The sequence below is a fragment of the Geotrypetes seraphini genome, chromosome 11 (assembly GCF_902459505.1).
Source record: "Geotrypetes seraphini chromosome 11, aGeoSer1.1, whole genome shotgun sequence".
NCBI lineage: Eukaryota > Metazoa > Chordata > Amphibia > Gymnophiona > Dermophiidae > Geotrypetes > Geotrypetes seraphini.
This window is the reverse complement of record NC_047094.1, coordinates 125,191,417-125,210,292: the sequence shown is the minus strand read 5'-3', so window position 1 is coordinate 125,210,292 and position 18,876 is coordinate 125,191,417. Positions and strand designations below refer to the sequence as shown.

The window sequence follows — 18,876 nt, the reverse complement described above, 5'->3', positions numbered from 1 at the left end:
AATGGAGAACCTTTCATATTCCGAAAGGTTAGACAAACTGGGGCTCTTTACCCTGGAAAAGCAGAGACTGAGAGGAGACATGATACAGACGTATAAAATCATGAAAGGCATAGAGAAGGTGGATAGGGGCAGATTCTTCAGACTAGCGGGGACATCAAAAACAAGAGGTCATTCAGAAAAACTGAGAGGGGACAGATTCAAAACGAATGCAAGGAAGTTTTTCTTCACTCAGAGGGTGGTGGACACCTGGAACACGCTTCCAAATGAGGTAATAGGACAGAGTACAATACTGGGTTTCAAAATGGGGCTGGATGACTTCCTGGAAGCGAAAGGGATTACAGGGTATAGATAGAAGGTTACTCTACAGGTCATAAGCAAAAAGCGTATGACAGTTTTAGGGTATGAGCACTATCAGGTCTTGGACCTGAGGGGCCGATGCGTGAGCGGACTGCCGGGCACGATGGACCTCCGGTCTGACCCGACAGGGGCAATTCTTATGTTATAGGGGAAAACACCCTCCAGGGATTTAAGACAAAGTTGGATGGGTTCCTGTTGAACTGGAACGTATACAGGTAGGGCTGGTCTCAGGGCACTGGTCTTTGACCTGGGGTCCACCGCGGGAGTGGACTGCTGGGCATGATGGGCCACTGGTCTGACCCAGCAGCGGCAAATTCTTACGTTCATACCTACGTACACGCACTCGCATGCACTTCTTAGAGGGAACACTGGCTCCTATGGCCTCTGGTGTATTTCATACAAGAATCAATTATATGTTTAATGGTATTACGTGGGTATCTATTGTCTGAATTTTAGTTGTAACTTAGACTGTCAGTACCAGTTTTTAAGTCCAGCCCTTTAGATAGCCAATCTTTAGCTCCCTTATGCCATGTTAGTAGTTGTAATACTCACAGATGCATCCAGTAGCCCATGGCAGTGTTCTTAAGCATTTGTCTTGCTTTTGTGCCACCTTCCTCAGCATAAAGCTTTCTCAGCCTTTACTCAGGATGATTTCAGGGGATCAGCTGACTTCCATCTCCAACCCTCTAGGTAGGAGATGCAGCTCTGGAAGTTGTGCATGTCCCCAGCTCTGGCTGTGCGACACAGCTTTATCTCTGAATGCAAGATGCTGCTCCATCTTTGCATGTTGATCACAGCTACATTTCTGATTGTAGGACTCAGCTATATCTAATTGTGGCCACAGCTTCTCTCTAGGTATATAGCAGGACTTTTCCTTTGAATGTAAAGCATAGCTCCATCTCATTATATGGTGCACAGTTCCATCTTTGGATGTAAAGCAAGAATCCTTCTCGCAATGTGGAGCACCACTAGAGTACAGTTCAATTTCTGGCTGTGGAGCATAGCTCCAGCTCTAACTCTGACTGTGGAGCTCAGCCCTGTCTCTAAATGAAGGGTACATCTGAATCTAGCTGTGGGACAGAACTCCATCGCTAAATGTAGGGTACATCCCCATCTCTGGATGTTCTGTGCAACATCATCTTGGGGTGTAGTTCATAATCCCATATTAGAATGTAGAGCACAATTCTTTCTTGGTTTGTCAAGCTCAATACTGCCTCTGGATGTCAAACACGATTCCATCTCTGGATGAAGATCACAGCTCAATTGCTAGATGGAGAGTGTAGCTTCATCTACTATTACTACTAATCATTTCTTTAGCACTACTAGAGATACAGAGCACTTTGGGTATAAACTAGAGTGCTGCTCTTTTTTTCAGGATGTTGAGCACTTTTCCATCTTTGATTGTGGAATGCTCCTCTGTCTCAGAATGTGCATCTCACCTCCATCTCTGACTGTGGAAGGCAGCTCTATCTCTAAATGTAGAGCGCCATTGCATCTGCTTGTGTGTGGTTCTCAGTTTCATCTCTACATGTTCAGGATTGCCTTCCTGCTTACTTGGAGCACTACTTTCCCTCCACATGTAGTTTCCTCTCAGTATGTAAAGCACAGCTTCTTCCTGTAGGTGGCGTCCTAAGTCACTCTGTATGTTGTGCAGACCTTTCATCACTGTTTGTGGATCTCAGCTTTATCTCGTACTCAGCCTTTCGTGCACACCTTTATATCTGTATGCAGCCCGCAGCCTCATCTGTAGGTGGAGTGCAGATTTGTGTCTCTCTGTGGAACATAGCTTCATGGTTGTAAGAGGTGCGCAGCTTCATTGCTGTATGGGGAGCTCAGCTTTGTCTCAGTATGTAAAGCACAGCTTTAGCTCAGTGTGTTGAGCATGGCTCTATCTTGAGGGATTGGCATGGCTGTAGGAGCACAGCTTGATCCTTCCAGGATCTCAGCTCTTTCTTTGATACTTGAACACAGCTTTTTCTTTAATATTGGACGTAGCATCTTCCTGCTGAGACCTTGCAACTTCTCTCAGTTTGGGAGTCCTTTATTTCAGCTCTGCCTCTGATGGAGGGGCATGTCTTCAGACCTGGTGTGGGGTCCAGCTCAGAATATGAAACAAAGCTCAGGTTTGGACTGCAGAGCACAACTCAGTTCTTTATGGGAGCAGCAGTTCCATTGCTGAGAGTAAGCCAAGCCATCTCTATGGTGTAGTTCCTGCCTCTTTGGAGCAGTACAACTTCTTCTTATAGTAATTTGTGGTCCATGCCTCCTCACTTGGCTGGTCTGGTCAGTGCTTTTAGGAGATTAGAACTTGTATACCATCTTTTTGTAGTTTTATAACCACACTCAAAGCAGTTTACATACAGGTACTTCAAGCATTTCCTCTGTCTGTCCCAATGGGCTCACAATCTATCTAATGTACCTGAGGCAGTGGAGGATTAGGTGACTTGCCCAGGGTCACAAGGAGCAATGCGGGATTTGAATCCACAACCTCAGGGTGCTGAAGCTGTAGGTTTGACCACTACACCACACTCTCCTCCCTTTTTAGGTTGGTTACCCACAAATATAAGGTGGCTTTGGGCCATTATTTTCTTCTGACTGGTGATGGCAAGTGGCTTCTTTCTATTCTATCCTTTAGGCCCCCATATCTGTGGGTAAAGGATATCTTCCTTCAGAACATGCAGTCACTTAGCTTCACTGGTTCTCAACCTCTCATCTCGCTAGCCTCCTTTGTGACTTTGGCTTCTCTGCATAACTTTTGCTATCCCATCTTAATGAGGACTTATTTGCTACCTCCCACAAGTCTCTGGATTCATCTGATGATGATGATGAAGAAGGAAAAATTATGTCTTACCTGATAATTTTCTTTCCTTTAGTCACAGCAGATGAATCCATAGTCCCTCCCTTTATTTCCTTTTCTTACTTAGGTGTTTGGCCTTCTGATGTCATCGAGTTATGATTGTTGTCGGATTCATATCTAGTGGCTTTGAGGAAGGAGTTCTACTTATATCATTGTTTTCATTCATTGTCCTTCTGTTTTGTTATGAGAGGGGCTGGCTGTCTAAGGAGCATGACATCTTGTGTGACAGAGCTCAGTTTCATGCTTTCGATCTCCACCTGCTAGTCATAACCCACAAGTCTCTATCTCAGTGGTCTCAAACTCAGGCCCTTTGCAGGGCCACATTTTGGATTTGTAGGTACTTGGAGGGCTGCAGAAAAAATAGTTAATGTCTTATTAAAGAAATGACAACTTTGCATGAGGTAAAACTCGTTATAGTTTATAAATCTTTCCTTAATTGTTTCTGATAATTGCAGCTATACACAGCTGAAAGTAGTGCAACATGCAGAAAGTAAAGTTTAGATAGTTTTTCACTTTCTGCATATTGCACTTCTTTCAGATGTGTATAGCTGAAATTATCAGAAACAATTAAGGAAAGATTTATAAACTGTAAAGAGTTTTACCTCATGCAAAATTGTGATTTAGATTCTTTTTTTTTTTTTTTTTTTCATATCATGTTTATTAAGGTCAACCAGAGTGACAAAAGGCATACAAAAGGTACATACCAGAAAAAAGAGGCAAGCCAAACTCAGCAATGAACAATGCAATACAATACAAGCAACCACATCATCAAAAGAGCATAAGAGGGAGAAGCAGACTATAATAGAGGAAACGAAAATGTAAAGAACCACAGAGACAAGATTTTGGTGTAGCCCTCTAAGCTTTTTTGTAGAGGGGAGAATTAATATCCTACTTATGCCTGGAAAACTTGTGTCTTAAGTGTCCAGGGGTCGTATCTGCAACCACCTTCAGTTCTCACCTCCTCCAGCACCAGACACAACTGCCATCTTACACCAAACAGTCACCACCAGGAGAGGTGCCAAATTTCACGAGCTTATGTACACACGCACAAGCTGCACTACTTCCAGTGGTCACCTTAAGTTCTGGAACGTTGCCTGCCTCACTGCTGTAACCTCATGCAAGCGCTTTCCTGCGCCTGTATGCGATTGTCCTCTCCACTCCACTTCACAATCGCATACAGACGCAGGAAAGCACTTGCATGAGGTTACAGCAGTGAGGCGGACAATGTTCCAGAACAATGGTAACATACCGAGGGCCTCAAAATAGTACCTGGCGGGCTGCATGCGGCCCCTGAGCCGTGAGTTTGAGACCAGTGCTCTAGATTCATCTGCTGTGACTAAAGGAAAGACAAATATCAGGTAAGACATAATTTTTCCATATACAGTATAATGCAAACACATAAAAACTATTATTAGAGCACTTACATAAATTACTGAAATATGTTTATTTTTGCATAATTTCCTAGAAATTCCAGATAGGTAAATAAAATATTACACTAAATTTAAAACTAGCTATTGATTTTCCATGTGAAATTGTACCATTTTTCCACTAGTGCTTTTTAAATTATGAGTTCTCTGAAATTGACACACCCTAATATACATTCACAAATGTTTGGGGCTGGGAGGGGGTAATGGGGAATGAGCAATAATAGTGTTTCTGAATGGGAACAGTAACAGGAGCTCTTTGGTAGAGGAAAAGTAGGGGAATCTGTCTTACTCAGGAGCAATAATAGTTTTCTTTCTATCTGGAGGTAGGTAAGAGGATACATCTGAATGGATGAAAACAGTAAAGTCATATCTAGAAGAGTTGAGACTGCAGTAAGAACTCTTAAAAAATAGGGGCCATACTAGGAATTTCTTTTTCTGGGCAAGGGCAGTAATGATGGTATTTCATCCAATTTTCCTTATTTTCTAGGGATTCCTCTCCCTCTTCAGCAGGAAAGCGGTATGCAACATTAGGATCTTTAAAGATTTTGTATCTGTCTTGTAATGATTTCATCTCATATAAATGAATGCCTCCTCCCTTGCTCTTGCTGCTATAATTCTTGATTGGAATAATCTTTCCTGCACTTCTCCTGTGCAGTTTATATCTTTTTTTCTCATCCCTATGTTAGACCCTCAGCAAGATTCTCCCATCATCGCCGGAAGAAGAGGAAGGAGATGGAGGATAGCCTGACTGAAGGAGGACAACAGAGACCCAGTGAGTAACAGATGGCTTGGGGGTGGGGCAGATGATGTCTGGAAGGAACAGCTGAGTGGGAGTTCTGTCACTGCTATTATTTTCCTTTAAAAGATCTTTCTGCTAAACTTATCCTCCCTAAAAAAGAGGGAGACAACAAACCTTTCCTGCTGGGTCGTCAGCTCCTGTGGCAGGACAAATGGACTTCTTTGTAGCTTCACAGATAAAATCTGGAAAGCAAACCTTGCATACGAAGGGAGCATTGAGAGAGGAACTCCTCCCCCCCTCCATTATAGGCCAATAATACCTTTAGTCCAGAATTACAGATTCTGTTACATAAACACAGGAGTTGTGACCTGTTGCTGAAGGATGTTGGTTGCATTTTTCAGCTCCTTCACCAGTGGAGTAAAGTGCCTTTTTCAGTTTTTCCTTCTGCAGGCGAACTGAGAAGGTGCATTCTGATCTGCTCTGTTGTTTCAGATACACTCAGTTGAAGTTGTAGCCCAAGTAGCTATCCACCTCATAGTGCATGTTCATAAGTGACACAGATGCTCAGACCACCTTTTTTTCTCACGCATCCAGACTCAACTGTCACTGAGCAATGGGAGACTCTGGAAGGCTCCCTAAAGTCGCAAAGACTATGTCCAAACTTTAGCCTGTGGCTCCAGAATTTCAGCAATTGTTTAGTCAGCCGAAGTTGGATTCCACGGTGGCTCAAGTAACTAAACATACCTCCCTTCCTAGATCGCAAGGTAGACGTGGCCTCTTAAGAGGCAATTTGAAGCGCTAGCTTTGGGAACAAAGCTGCAGCAGCAGCCTTGTTTGTGGCACTTGCCTGCCACACCTGGGTAAGACAGAGTCTTGCTACAGAGGAAGACATCTGCCCCCAGCTGGTGCTGGAGGGGATGGATTATATGGCATGCTCTATATGATGACAGAGTTATGAAGAAGGTGTTGGTGTATGCCGTTTTTTACCACAGGAATAAGCAATGGGTGGGCGATTCAGCTTCCAAAGCCACTTTAAGCAGATTGACCTTCAAAGGACAGATGATCTTTAGTAAGGGCTTAAATGACCTCATAGCCAGCGTGGCAGATCGCTGCCCTAAATCTCTGCCTTGCTGACCCACTAGTGGAGGCGGTTTCAGGCATACACTCCATATTATTCATAGTGCCCAAGAAAGGCACAGAAGACTGGAGTCTGATCTCGGACCTAAAGTCCATAAAATGTGGCGCTGAGAATACTGCGCAACTACATGGATATGATTTGATCATTCATTGCAGCAGTGGCTCTGGGATAATTCCTAGTCTCCCTAGATCTGAAGAAGGCATACCTTCATTATCCAATTTTTCCGGACCACAGGAAATATTTGAGATTCCATGTTCTTCAAAGGCATTTCTAGTTTGCGGCTCTACCTTTTGGGTTGGCAACAACCCCATGCACCTTCACCAAGCTGATGGTAGTATCCGCAGCTCATCTCTGCAGGATGGGGTTACAAGTATACCTGGACGATTGGCTGATTAGAGCTCCATCAAGGCCAGAGGGCAAGCAGGCAGTGCAACAAGTTGTGGCTCTCCTACAGGATCTAGGCTGGATAATCAACTTGTAGAAGAATCATCTAGAGCTGATCCAGTACTTGGAATATTTGGGAGTCTGCTTCGACACAGTGAAAGGCCAAGTCTTTCTTCCTGAGCCAAGTAAACAGAAACTCAGGAAGCAAATTTCAGAGCTCTTAGCAATGGATGAAACTACAGGCAGCCTTGATGACACATTTTTTTAATCAGAAGCCAGAGGTGATTATATTAGACACTGTGGGTTCCCTTGTCAGGAACAGAAACCTCAATATCTCAAAAATTGGTAAATATTGTTAAATATTCAGTGAATTGTTTTTTTGGTTAGATTCTTAGGAGCAGAAAAATCTCACTATGAGAAAAGCCGTTGACATGTTGCAGAAAAATAACATCCAACTGCGTTGAAAACTGAAGAATTTGGATAATTTGGCTAAAAAAAACAACTTTGCATTTTATTAATTTTCCAAAAGAACCTGCAGTTGCACCTTCAATTACATTTAAAAACTATATCTCAGATTTTTAAAGGTTCCAGAGCAATCCTTTCCTTCGGGTTTTTCAAATATACTGTATTCCACTAGTTATACAAAGGTAGATCCTTCTTTTGATGATCTGAATTTGACTCAAACTTGGTAAGATGAGATCGCTGGTGTAAAACAATCTACCCTTTTAGTAAAGCATGTTTTACAACCTCATCTGGATTGGGTAATGAGACTTTCTCTTTTTGTCATAGAGACTCTTTATTCTTAAATTACAAAGTAAGGGCATTTCCAGATAGATCCAGACAGAGATCTCAAAGCACCTCCTTGAGGGCCGTAATCCAGTCGGGTTTTCAGGATTTCCCCAATGAATATGCATCGAAAGCAGTGCATGCACTTAGATCTCATGCATATTCATTGGGGAAATCCTGGAAACCCAACTGTATTGTGGCCCTCAAGGAGGGACTTTGAGACCCCTGATCCAGGATCACCTGGAAGAGCATAAAATATTTTTTGAATTAAGGCTACAGGTTCAACAGTTGAGAGTTTTGTATTGGTTAAATTTTCCATGCAAATCTATTTATAAAATGTAATGCTTTATGTTTTGATCCTGAACATTTGAGGGCTTTTTTGGATTGTGAGTTACCTGTTTCACCATCTAGTGTAGCTTCTCCTTTGTCAGCGCCCACTCCATAGAGCAGTGGTCTCAAACCCGCGGCCCACCAGGTACTATTCTGAGGCCCTTGGTATGTTTATCATAATCACAAAAGTAAAATAAAACAGTTTCTTGATCATATGTCTCTATAGCTATAAATGACAATATTATTATTAAGACTTAGCCAAAAGGAAAGATTTATAAACTATAGAGTTTTACCTCATGCAAAATTGTCATTTCTTTAATAGGATACTATTTATTCTGTGGCCCTCCAAATACCTACAAATCCAAAATGTGGCCCTGCCATAGAGTATATATTAGGAGTATTTTTTCCTTTCTTTTGAATGGTGGATTGTGCCCCCCCCCCTAATCTAATGGTAGACTTGAAAACAACCATAGAAAGAATGGGTTTTGCTTCCTTTTTAAAATTTTCTTCTTAATTTATTTTTGTGATATATGGCATTGTATTTTTCTGTAACAAGAAGAATGGGTTTTCTAATCATTCATTTAGTAAGCAAGACATTTGACTAATCAGATTGCAGGTATGGTAAAATATTCTTAAGCCTTTAAAGGTTGTCTGTCTGTAGAGAAGATGCTTAAAATAGACATACCTGTTTATTTCAAGTGCTAGTAAGGCTGTTGTCTTAATGACAGACTACAGGTTTGGGTACCCAACCTAATCTTCATCTGTTTCTCTTCTTCTCCAGACACATATATCATAAAGCTGTTTGACCGTAGTGTGGATCTAGCACAGTTCAATGAGAGCACACCTCTGTACCCCATTTGTCGAGCCTGGATGAGGAACAACCCCTCAGTACGAGAGAGGGAACGCTCTCCTAGCCCTTCTCTTCCTGCAGCACCAGAGGATGAGGAAGTAAGGAAAACAAATATGCCTTTGATCTTTCCCAGCCCCTAGTATCAGAGGGTAAGGAACTAAAATGAAGAGGCCAAGGAGGGAGGATGGATCTAATGTACATGTTGTCTAGTTTGTGCCTATTTTTTTTTGCTGTGCTTTTAGGGCACCGATGGATTGAACGGGAAGTGCCAAGATGTGCACAGACTGCCTCCACCTGCTCCTTGCCAGTTGAATAATGCTGGTGAAACTGTAAACCTAAGAATCCCTTCTCCACTGTTGCACACAGAGGAACCAATTAACATTAATACGGTACACCCAGAATGTCTAGAAAATTAAGTGAAAGGTGGAATAACAATAGGACAAAACAAGTGGGGATGGAACTGTGCACATCAACCAAAGATAATGTTGAAAAAAGTTTTATTGTAATAAAACAAAATCTATATTGTAATTAACAGTCAATATTTGTATAAACTACAACTACGCCGGTTTATGACAAGCACACATTTGAGCAAGGTCTTAAGCGTATGTTAGCAGTTGGTGGTATTTCTTGTTTCTTCAAACAATAGTTTTTATTGACACATCACAATCATTAATATTAATATTGACAGGGGTTGCCATTCAGCAGATTACTGGAAAGATTACACTAAACTGAGTTATACTTTTTGATGGAATTCAGTATGTCATATTTATAAAATGGAGAGGGTGATTGCCATGCAACAAGGAAATTATTATTATTATTCTTTATTCTTATATACCGCCATACCCATCGAGTTCTAGGCGGTTTACAACAATTAACAAATGATCTGCATTGACAAGCTTATTTACAACATGTTATCATAAGTTCAAAAAGATTTGGGGGCCATTGATTAATTATTCTAATGATCAGACATCTTAAACACTTTAGTATTAGATAAGATATAGGGGGGTGGGAATGTGAAAGATAATTATTGATAATTGGTTACCATTAATATGGGTGGGTGGATAGGGATTCTTTTATATTTATATATTTGAAGGAATTTAAGTAGGATTGTCAAGTGATTAGTTAAAGTTTTTTCTGTTTGAACATTATACACTTGCTGTAATATTTGAAAATGAATAAAGATTTTTTTTTTTAAAAAAAAGACACATCACAATCATCAACCATTGGATGTTCATGTACCTCTGAAGCAGGCTTTCAAACTGAAACACAAACTGTGTCAGTTCTGATTTTCCAACATAAACCATTAATGATTTGGGTCTGATTGAGTCTAACCTAATTTTGTGATTATAGACTGTTCATTACAATATAAATTCATTACAATAAAATCTTTTTCAACAATATCTCCGGTTGATGTGTACAGTTCTATCCCCACTTGTTTTGTCTTTTGGTTTATTCCCTGTGAGGTTTTGGTCTCCTTGTTTTTGCTTGGAATAACAATAGGAAACATTAAAACATGAATGATAGTTCTGCTCTCTATCATTTGCATCTTAAGATTATGATGGATTAATATTTTATCAGTGTGTACATCTTAGGTGTTCCAATTTTTTTGTACTAAGTTGGAAAACCAAAAAATGGTGGTAATGGAGAAATAGATTACACGATAGCATGTTCTCACAGGTATCTGAGACATTGACATAGTTAAGTTATAAAAGAAGGGATAAGATCAAACTAGTCCAGGAAGAATAGTAAAATTAGACCAGCTAATTTTGGATAAAGTAAAGAACAAACTCGGTGAACATGAGAGAGAGGATGTGTGCTTTGCATATATTTATATTGAGAACTTCAAAACTTGAAGCAAACAAGACGGTACTGAGATAGTTTATTACACTGCAGGTACACATGGGAATACTGAAAGTTCTCAGCCCAACCAGCTTCCTAAATTCTGAGTGTAGCTGTAAAGAGTGTTATTTTATTTTGTAAAGTGTCAATTTGCAGAATCATATTGCTATGTTTTGACATTGTTTCAGATCATTGAACCATGTCAACAAAAAGTGTGGAATTTTCAAGTGTGAAACTCCGAGCCATCATGAGGTTCTATTCCTGTAGAAGAAAATGCCAAAGGAAATCCATGAATGTATTGAGTGACAAATGTTTTCAGCATGGATATTTTGAGACCAAAGATGCAGCAAAGCCTAGGAGATTTCAATCACTGTCAACTCCTGAAATTGTTGATCATGTCTATGATTTGATTTTGGCAGATCAATGAATATCGGCTAAAACAATTGCTGAGACACTACAGATATCCAGGGAACATGTTGGGTATAATCCATGAGCAGCTGGGTATGCAGAAGCTGTCAGCCAAGTGGGGTGCCAAAATGTTTGAATGCTGATGAGAAACAACATTGAGTGGACACTTCCAAGTTGATTTTACAGGATTTTCAGAGAGTTGGTGCCAGTATTTTAGAATAATTAGTTACTGTTGATGAAACATGGTTGCAACACTATGATCCTGGGACAAAACCACAGTCCATTCAATGGTGGCACTCAGGTTCTCCAAGGTCAAGGAAATTCAAGACCCAAAGGTCAGCAGGAAAGGTCATGGCCACAGTGTTTTCAGATTAGGAAGGTGTTGTAATGACTGACTGTCTTCCAAGGGGCCAAACAGTTAATACAGAATACTACTGTAACTTGCTGTGCCAATTAAAGGGGGCATTGAAAGAAAAAAGGAGAGGGAAGCTGCGGAAAACAGTTGTTTTTGCAAGACAATGCGCCTGCTCACAAGGCTGGCAAATTGATGAATATTTTGACACAGTTGGGGTTTCAGTGCATAGACCATCCACCCTACTCGCCAGATCTTGCTCCATCTGACTATTTTCTGTTTCCAAACCTTAAAAAGAGTTTGAAATGGTGACAATTTTTGAGTTATTCAGAGGTGATTGCAGCAGCGGAGCAGTATTTCAGTGACCAGACATAAGAATATTTTTTTGGAAGGGTTACAGAAATTTCATACACGAATTGCCAAATGTGTTGAACCTGGGGGTGAATATGTGGAATAACTTGTAAGTTTCATGACTCCATGTCCTTCTCTTCTTGGTTGGGCTGAGAACATGTCAGTACCCCCTTGAAGTTAGCAGGAAAACTCTGTTAATGTGGTCTGAGAATATAAGAAAATGCAGAAATTTGAACAACACTTTGGAAGAACTTAGATGACACATTTTCTGTAAGGACACTGTATATTCTACCTAGGTGATATTCAGCCTGTGGCAGTTAATTGGTTTCTCCAAGGACATGCAGAACTGTAAACCCTCATTTATGATTAGAAAGCAGTACCCCAGCTACCTTTTTAGAAACCTTTGGGCAGACTCGCCATGCATACAGATTTATTTGCCTAGCACTGTCATTTGGGACCTCCTTAGTCTAATCTCTGCAGAGCTGACTGTCAGTTGCCTCAGTTCCTAAACTCATTTTTTTAGATTTACCATTCGCAAGTCCTGTTGCTGTCATGTGGGATTTTGCAGAGTATCCAATAGTTCTTAGGTTGTTCATAAATGTTCATGTTCCTTCTTTCCAGATGATATGTAATGGGTGGTAATGGGTTTTTTTTTAATTGAACTTTTATTGAGCCAATCAAAAACAATACAATGACATCCAGCTTAAACAATCCAATAGAGAAGAATACACTATTCCATGATGTACCCAGTTTCTTTGGCACAAGCTAAAGATAACAATTGTCCGTACCCCCCCTGTAAACCCCCCATCCCCCTCTCCAAGTACCCCCTGCCTCCCGGTGAGAGGCCGTATGCAGAGTAGGCAAAGAGTACTAAATACGAGAAGTCCAGAGATCAGAAGTCAATGGCAGTGCCCACTTGGAAGCTATTCCAGGCATTATAAGCTCCCCAAATAATACAATAGCTAAGTAGCTGATTCCTCCGGAGCGCAGTCAGTTTAGACGTTGTATGTATTGCACTTTGGCCAACATGACTCGGAATGCCAGAAGATCTGGTTGTTTCCAAGCAGAGGCCAGAACTAGCCGGCCAGCTGTTAACACCAGAAGGATCCATTTCCTCTGCCTGGTAGACAGGGTGGCTGGGTCCCACATTCAGCAAGCAACATTCAATAGTTTTGGGTACCTGAGTGCCCAACACTGCCTCAAGGAAGGAGATCACTCTGTCCCAATAAATCTGATCTTTAGCACAAGACCACCAGATATGCTTGAAAGTGCCCACTTCTCCACAACCTCTCCAACATTCATTCGATCCTTCCCCATACATAGCCCTCAAACGTGCTGGAGTATAATACCAACAAAAAAAACATCTTGTAGCCATTTTCTGTCATATTACTTGCAATGCAAACATGGAGAAGGGAATGAAATATTTTAGCCCATTCTTTATCAGTATAACATTTACCAACAGTTCCTTCCCATCGTCGCCTATACGTCAGAGGGGGGTTGAAGATGCTCCAATTGTGCATTATACAATCCAGTGATATTACCCCTTCCACTCCCCCTCTTCAGGACCCTCCCCAGAGACATCTGTTCGAGAGAGACCAAATCCCTGAGAGCCACCTTCCTAATAAAACTTTCCAGTTGCCTGTAATAAAATAAGTCCCTCGGTTAGAGGCCGTATTCTTCCATCAACACCTCAAAGGGAATAACTCATTCCTCCTCCAGCAACTGTCTCAGTGTTTGAAAACCCTTTCTTCCCCATTGACGAAAGGCCGAATCAACTTCCCCGGGCCAAAATTAGGCATGTAAGTGATAGCTGACCCCAAGAAATATGTCTGTTCCTCAAAGCAATGCCTGCGCACCTGAGCCCACAATTTAAAGGTGTGTCATGATATGGGGTTAGGTGTCTTAGCAATATCAATAAGCAGAGAAAACTGAAGCCAAGGCATCATCCATAACGGGTCCCTGCCCAAGATCTCGTGCTCCATGCGCACCCAAGACTTCCCCCCTGTCCCACTGCCAATTAATTAGATACCATAATGCACTGCTGAGTTGGGGGTTGCTTGGTGGGGGAGAAAAATGTTGTGGCCGCCCACTTTGGGCTCAGGACCACTCAGAATTGTACATCTGGCTATGCCACTGACTTGGTGGTATCCAGTAAACTGAATAGAGAATAGACTGGCCAAACCTTATAGTAATACTCTGTGAATGAAATGAGTAGCCAACTGTTTTTGTGTATTAAGGCAGTTTTTCTGGCAGTATTCAAAGCCATACTCAAAGCCCACTTCTTTGAAGTTGCTTTCAATTTCAAACTCCAAACCACCTTCTAAGCATCAATATCTGTTTTATCATTTCCTCTGTAATTCCCCCATCTGAGCACAGTGTATTGATGCACTTTCCTGTAAACATAACATACATAGCATAGTAGATGACAGCAAATAAAGACCCGAATGGTCCATCCAGTCTGCCCAACCTGATTCAATTTAAATTTTTTTTTCTTCTTGGCTATTTCTGGACAAGAATCCAAAGCTCTACCCAGTACTGTTCTTGGGCTCCAAGTGCTGAAGTTTCTGTCAAAGCTCACTCCAGCCCATCCACACACTCCCAACCATTGAAGCCCTCCCCAGCCCATCCTCAACCAAAAGGCCATATACAGACATACCGTGCAAGTCTGCCCAGTACTGGCCTTAGTTCTTCAATATTTACTATTATTTTCTGATTCTAGATCCTCTGTGTTCATCCCATGCTGTGTTCCTCTCCACCACCTCTCCTGGGAGCGTATTCCAGGCATCCACCACCCTCTCTGTAAAGTAGAATTTCCTAACATTGCTCTTGAATCTACCACCCCTCAACCTCAAATTATGTCCTCTGATTGTCCAGTTTGTTGTCTTGACTAGATTGTAAACTCTTTTGAGCAGAGACTTCTCTTTTGTGTTTTGATGTACAGCGCTTTTTATGTCTAGTAGCACTATAGAAATGATTAGCAGTAGTAGTTTTTGAGTTGCCCTGGGATCCTAGAAGATCATTTTGAAGGATGAATTGCAAAATGGGCACCTAAAATTGAAAAAAATCCCCAAAAAACAATCTATCATCGTTTTGCATTATAATCCCTTTTCAAGTGTACAAACACTTCCTTCCACACAGTGTGGTGTAAAGATTTAAGTTTCATTCAAATTTGATATACTGCCCCAGGGCCAAAGTCATCCAAGTGGTTACATTAAAATAAAATAAGTAGAATTAGAAAATTTAAAAGGTAGAACTCAATTCAATATAGAGCTGTAAGAGAAATAAAAAGGACAGTATAACTACACATATGATTTGACAGACTAATTGCTGGTTATTTTGGGCATAAGTTTCTATTTTATCTCTGTTCTACAGCCTCCTGATCAGGCCCCCACAATGTCCACCCTCATTTACAAGAATATGGACCGCTGGAAAAAGATCCGGCAGAGGTGTGTGAAGTGCCTGGCACCAACTAGTTACTAAGAGCTTCATAACCTTTATGTGTGTCGTATTGGGATGGACCCAGATCTGTGTGTGTGGAGGGGGCACCACCCCTCCCACAGGTCACAATGCACATTACAAGCAGGCTGTGGTAAGAGTGAATGCTGCACAGTGTTTGCTTTGTCTGATGCTATGTGATAGTTGTGTGGAGGAAAAGGCAGCCCCAGATTTTCAGTGATCTCTGAGGTGAATTCTTACTCTGTTGTAGGTGGAAGGATGCATCTCACAAGAACCAGCTGCGTTATGCAGAAAGCATGAAGATCTTGAAAGAAATGTATGAGAGACAATGACTGGGATTTTCTTCTATCGGCTAATTCCTGTGCTGACAAAGATTTTTTAAGGAGGAGGACCACAAAGCCTGTATATTACCTTTCTTCCTATTTCCTTCCTCCTTGCTCTGATTCTTTATAGCAGATAGATGGTTTTCAGGAACATGGATCATTGTGATTGGCAGTGGTAAAGCATTAGCCATATCTCCTCAGTCTGAAATTCCATTTTCTATTTTTGGCTTGTTTGTCCAGGTGACTAGATCCTCCTAACTGGCCAGTGGTTTCTTGAAGGGGAGAGTTCTTAGAGACAGAATATTTTATTACTGTTCTGTGCTAGTATGTGCTTCTCCTGCATTGAAAGTCCATTGTTCTTGAGTATCTGGACTTCTCCAGTTCCTATAAACAGAAAGCCAGAACAGTTATCTCCTGTACCAAAGCCAAACAATGAAGTTGTAAAAAAAAAAATAAAAATTCAGGAGACAAGTACAAATTCATATTGTCTTTGCACTATAATAAATACATTGAAAAGAAGTTCTTATCCTGTAAGACATTGAGTATGTGTAAGATACTGCCTTTGCTATTTTCCAGTATTAATTTGTCTAAAAAAAATAGTAATACAAATACACTTAGTCTAACTTGTGTTGTTTCCAGACTATCCTTTGTGCCTGATCTCCTTTCTTTGGTTTTGCAGAGATTTGAACTCTCTTCCTTATACCAGCAGGGCACCCTTCCTCTTGGCTGTAGTACACTGGCAACATAGTGATTTCCAGTTGCCAAACCTTAACGTTTTGATTTCTGATGAAATTTCAGTGCCTTATGGTACCCTAGATCAATGTTTCTCGACTTCTTCAAGCCAAGTACCCCCTAGGTCTAACAAATATCAACTGAGTTCCCCCAAACACTGACCGTCCAAGCTCTGCCCCAGACCCTGTCCCAATATTAATTGTAATGCAAATTTTCCATTCATTTTTCACAGCAGATATAAATTCTCAAAACTGACACATTTCAACCACTATATTTAAAATTAAAATCACCAAACAAAAGTAAGGAAAATTATTTTAATTTTCTACTCATCTTTCTCAGTCTCTGGTTGCACTTCCTTCTGTCCTTGCTCTTAACTGTGTTTCCAGGGCCTTATCCACTGACTGTTTTTCTTTCCTTCACTTTCTGCCCTGTATCCATCTTTAATAACACTTATGCAGCATATCTCCAACTACTTCATACCATGATATACAAGGCAATCAATAATTGATAATGCTTTCTTATGCTCAGAGATGTGCAAGACCCTATTAGGGGGTTTGCTTGCCCCCTTATCTGAGAATTGTTGTTCTTCAATCATTACATGGAGTTAGCTTGTCAATTGGTAGCTGTGCAAGGTAACATACTTCATATAATTCAAAAATAATAATCCAACTTGTCACAGCTATTTTAAACTGACCACTAGGTAAGAGATGATGATATCACTTATCTTAGATGGTAGAGGGTCCCAAAACTGCCCCATTTCGTTGTCTGCTTCAGGAGACCCCCAATTTGAGGGCTTCTAAAGCATTGTGCTGATGCAGATGAGTCACCAGCGAAAAATCATTGTGATCAGAGTTTTCAAATATCAGCATTTCTTTTATGATGGTAATTTGAGTAGAAAAAGCAGTTCTAGTACATTCCAGACTTTTAGAAAGGACAGCAATTTTAATCACAAGCACAGTTAAGGGTATAAGCAAATCCCTGAGCATAAGGAAGCATTGTCAATTATTGATTGCCTTGTATACCATGGTCTGAAGTAGTAGGAGATACGCTGCATAAGTGTTATTTTTTGATATATTTTTTGTATACTATTTCTTATCTCCTTTGTTTCACATATTTACCCTGCGCTATTTTTCTGATTTAGCCTGCTTCCATCTTTGGCATTAACTTTTAACATTCAACTTTTTTCTGCTTTCTTCTCAAAATCTACTTTTCCATGTCTTATCTTCCCTTCCTATCTCCCTCTCCTGCCCCCGCTTCCATGGTCTGACATCTTTCTCCTTCCCTCCCTTCTTCCCCCAGTAGTCCCATCTCTCACCTTCCTTCCCCCCTCCCAGTAGTCTGACATCTTTCTCCTTCCTTTCCCACAGTCCGGCATCTCTCTACTACTACTGTTATTAATTATTTCTATAGCGTTACCAGATTCCCATCCTTTCCTTCCATTCCCTGGGCTAGCATCTCTTTTCCCCTCCCCAGTATAACATTTCTTTCTGCCTCCTGCAGTCCAACATCTTCCCCTCCCTTCCTCCTTTCTGGACCCCCTCCCAGTCTAACATTTCTCCCTCCTTTCTACCAGGCCAATACTTCTTTCCCTCTGCCTCCTGCATGCTTCCTCTCCTCCAGTCCTCATTTTCTCCCCCAAGCAACATCTCTTTCTCCCTCCATGAGTCCAACTTTTCACTCTGCCCTTTCCTCATTCCCCTGAGTGTGAAATTTTTCCTTCCCTCCTTTCTGCCCTCCCCATCCATCTCGCCCCCTCTCTCTCCATGAGTCCAACACTTTCTGCCTCCTGTATGCTTTCTCTTCCTCCTCACCCCTTCCTTCAAGTGTAACATCCCTCCTTCTCACACACACCCAGTCATCTCTTTAACCCCACTCACAACATGTTTTCTTCTTGTGCACCATTTCTCCCTCTCCTCCACCCCATGTCCACTTCTTCCTCTTTTATCATTCTCAATCCTCCTGCAACAATTTTCCTTCCTTCCCCCCAACCCCACTCACAACTAATATGCTTTCTCACCATGCACCATCTCACCCTCCCTTCCAGCATGCAGCACCTTTCCATCCCCTTTTCCTTGATGTCCAGAAGCACTTTTCCCTTCCCTTCCCCTTCTGCCAGGTCCAGCAGTACCTCTTCTCCCTTCCCCTCCTCCCCACATCCAGCAGTACCTTTTCTCCCTTCCTTTTCCCTCCCCCCCGTCCAGGGGCACCTCTCCCCATGTCCAGCAGTACCCCTTCTTCCTATTCCCAGCAGTACACCTCTTCCCTTCTCCTTTCCCTCCTTCCCCATCCCCATGTCCAGAAGTACCTATCCTCACTTCCCCTTCCCTCCTTTCTTGTCCAGCATCACCTATTCCTCTCCCCATGTCCAACAGTACCCTTTCTCTTCACTTCCTCCTTCTTCCCCATGTCCCTCTTCTCCCTTCCCTTTTTCTTCTTCCCAATGTCTAGCAGCACCTTTCCCTATATCCAGCAGCACCTCTCCTTCTCCCCTTATCCAACAGTACCTCTTCTCCCTTCCCTTTCCCTCCCCCCCATGTCCAGCAGTAC

At 41.6% G+C, this 18,876-nt stretch overlaps 1 protein-coding gene across 3 annotated transcripts in view; it reads left to right on the top strand.

Annotated features, from left to right (window-relative positions):
• The window catches only part of LIN37 (lin-37 DREAM MuvB core complex component), a 38,962-nt gene extending 22,838 nt beyond the window's left edge, over positions 1-16,124 (top strand). For 2 of the 3 annotated variants that reach the window (XM_033962522.1, XM_033962521.1), the window contains exons 5-10: positions 5,129-5,158; positions 5,328-5,413; positions 8,800-8,966; positions 9,111-9,257; positions 15,191-15,264; positions 15,525-16,124. In XM_033962522.1, coding sequence (XP_033818413.1) covers positions 5,129-5,158; positions 5,328-5,413; positions 8,800-8,966; positions 9,111-9,257; positions 15,191-15,264; positions 15,525-15,606 — 586 coding nt within the window. In that variant the 3' untranslated portion in view covers positions 15,607-16,124. Of the gene's footprint in view, positions 1-5,128; positions 5,159-5,327; positions 5,414-8,799; positions 8,967-9,110; positions 9,258-15,190; positions 15,408-15,524 lie in introns of all 3 variants that reach the window. The other variant, XR_004541031.1, reaches the window with a different exon arrangement.
• The last annotated feature ends 2,752 nt before the right edge of the window (positions 16,125-18,876 follow it).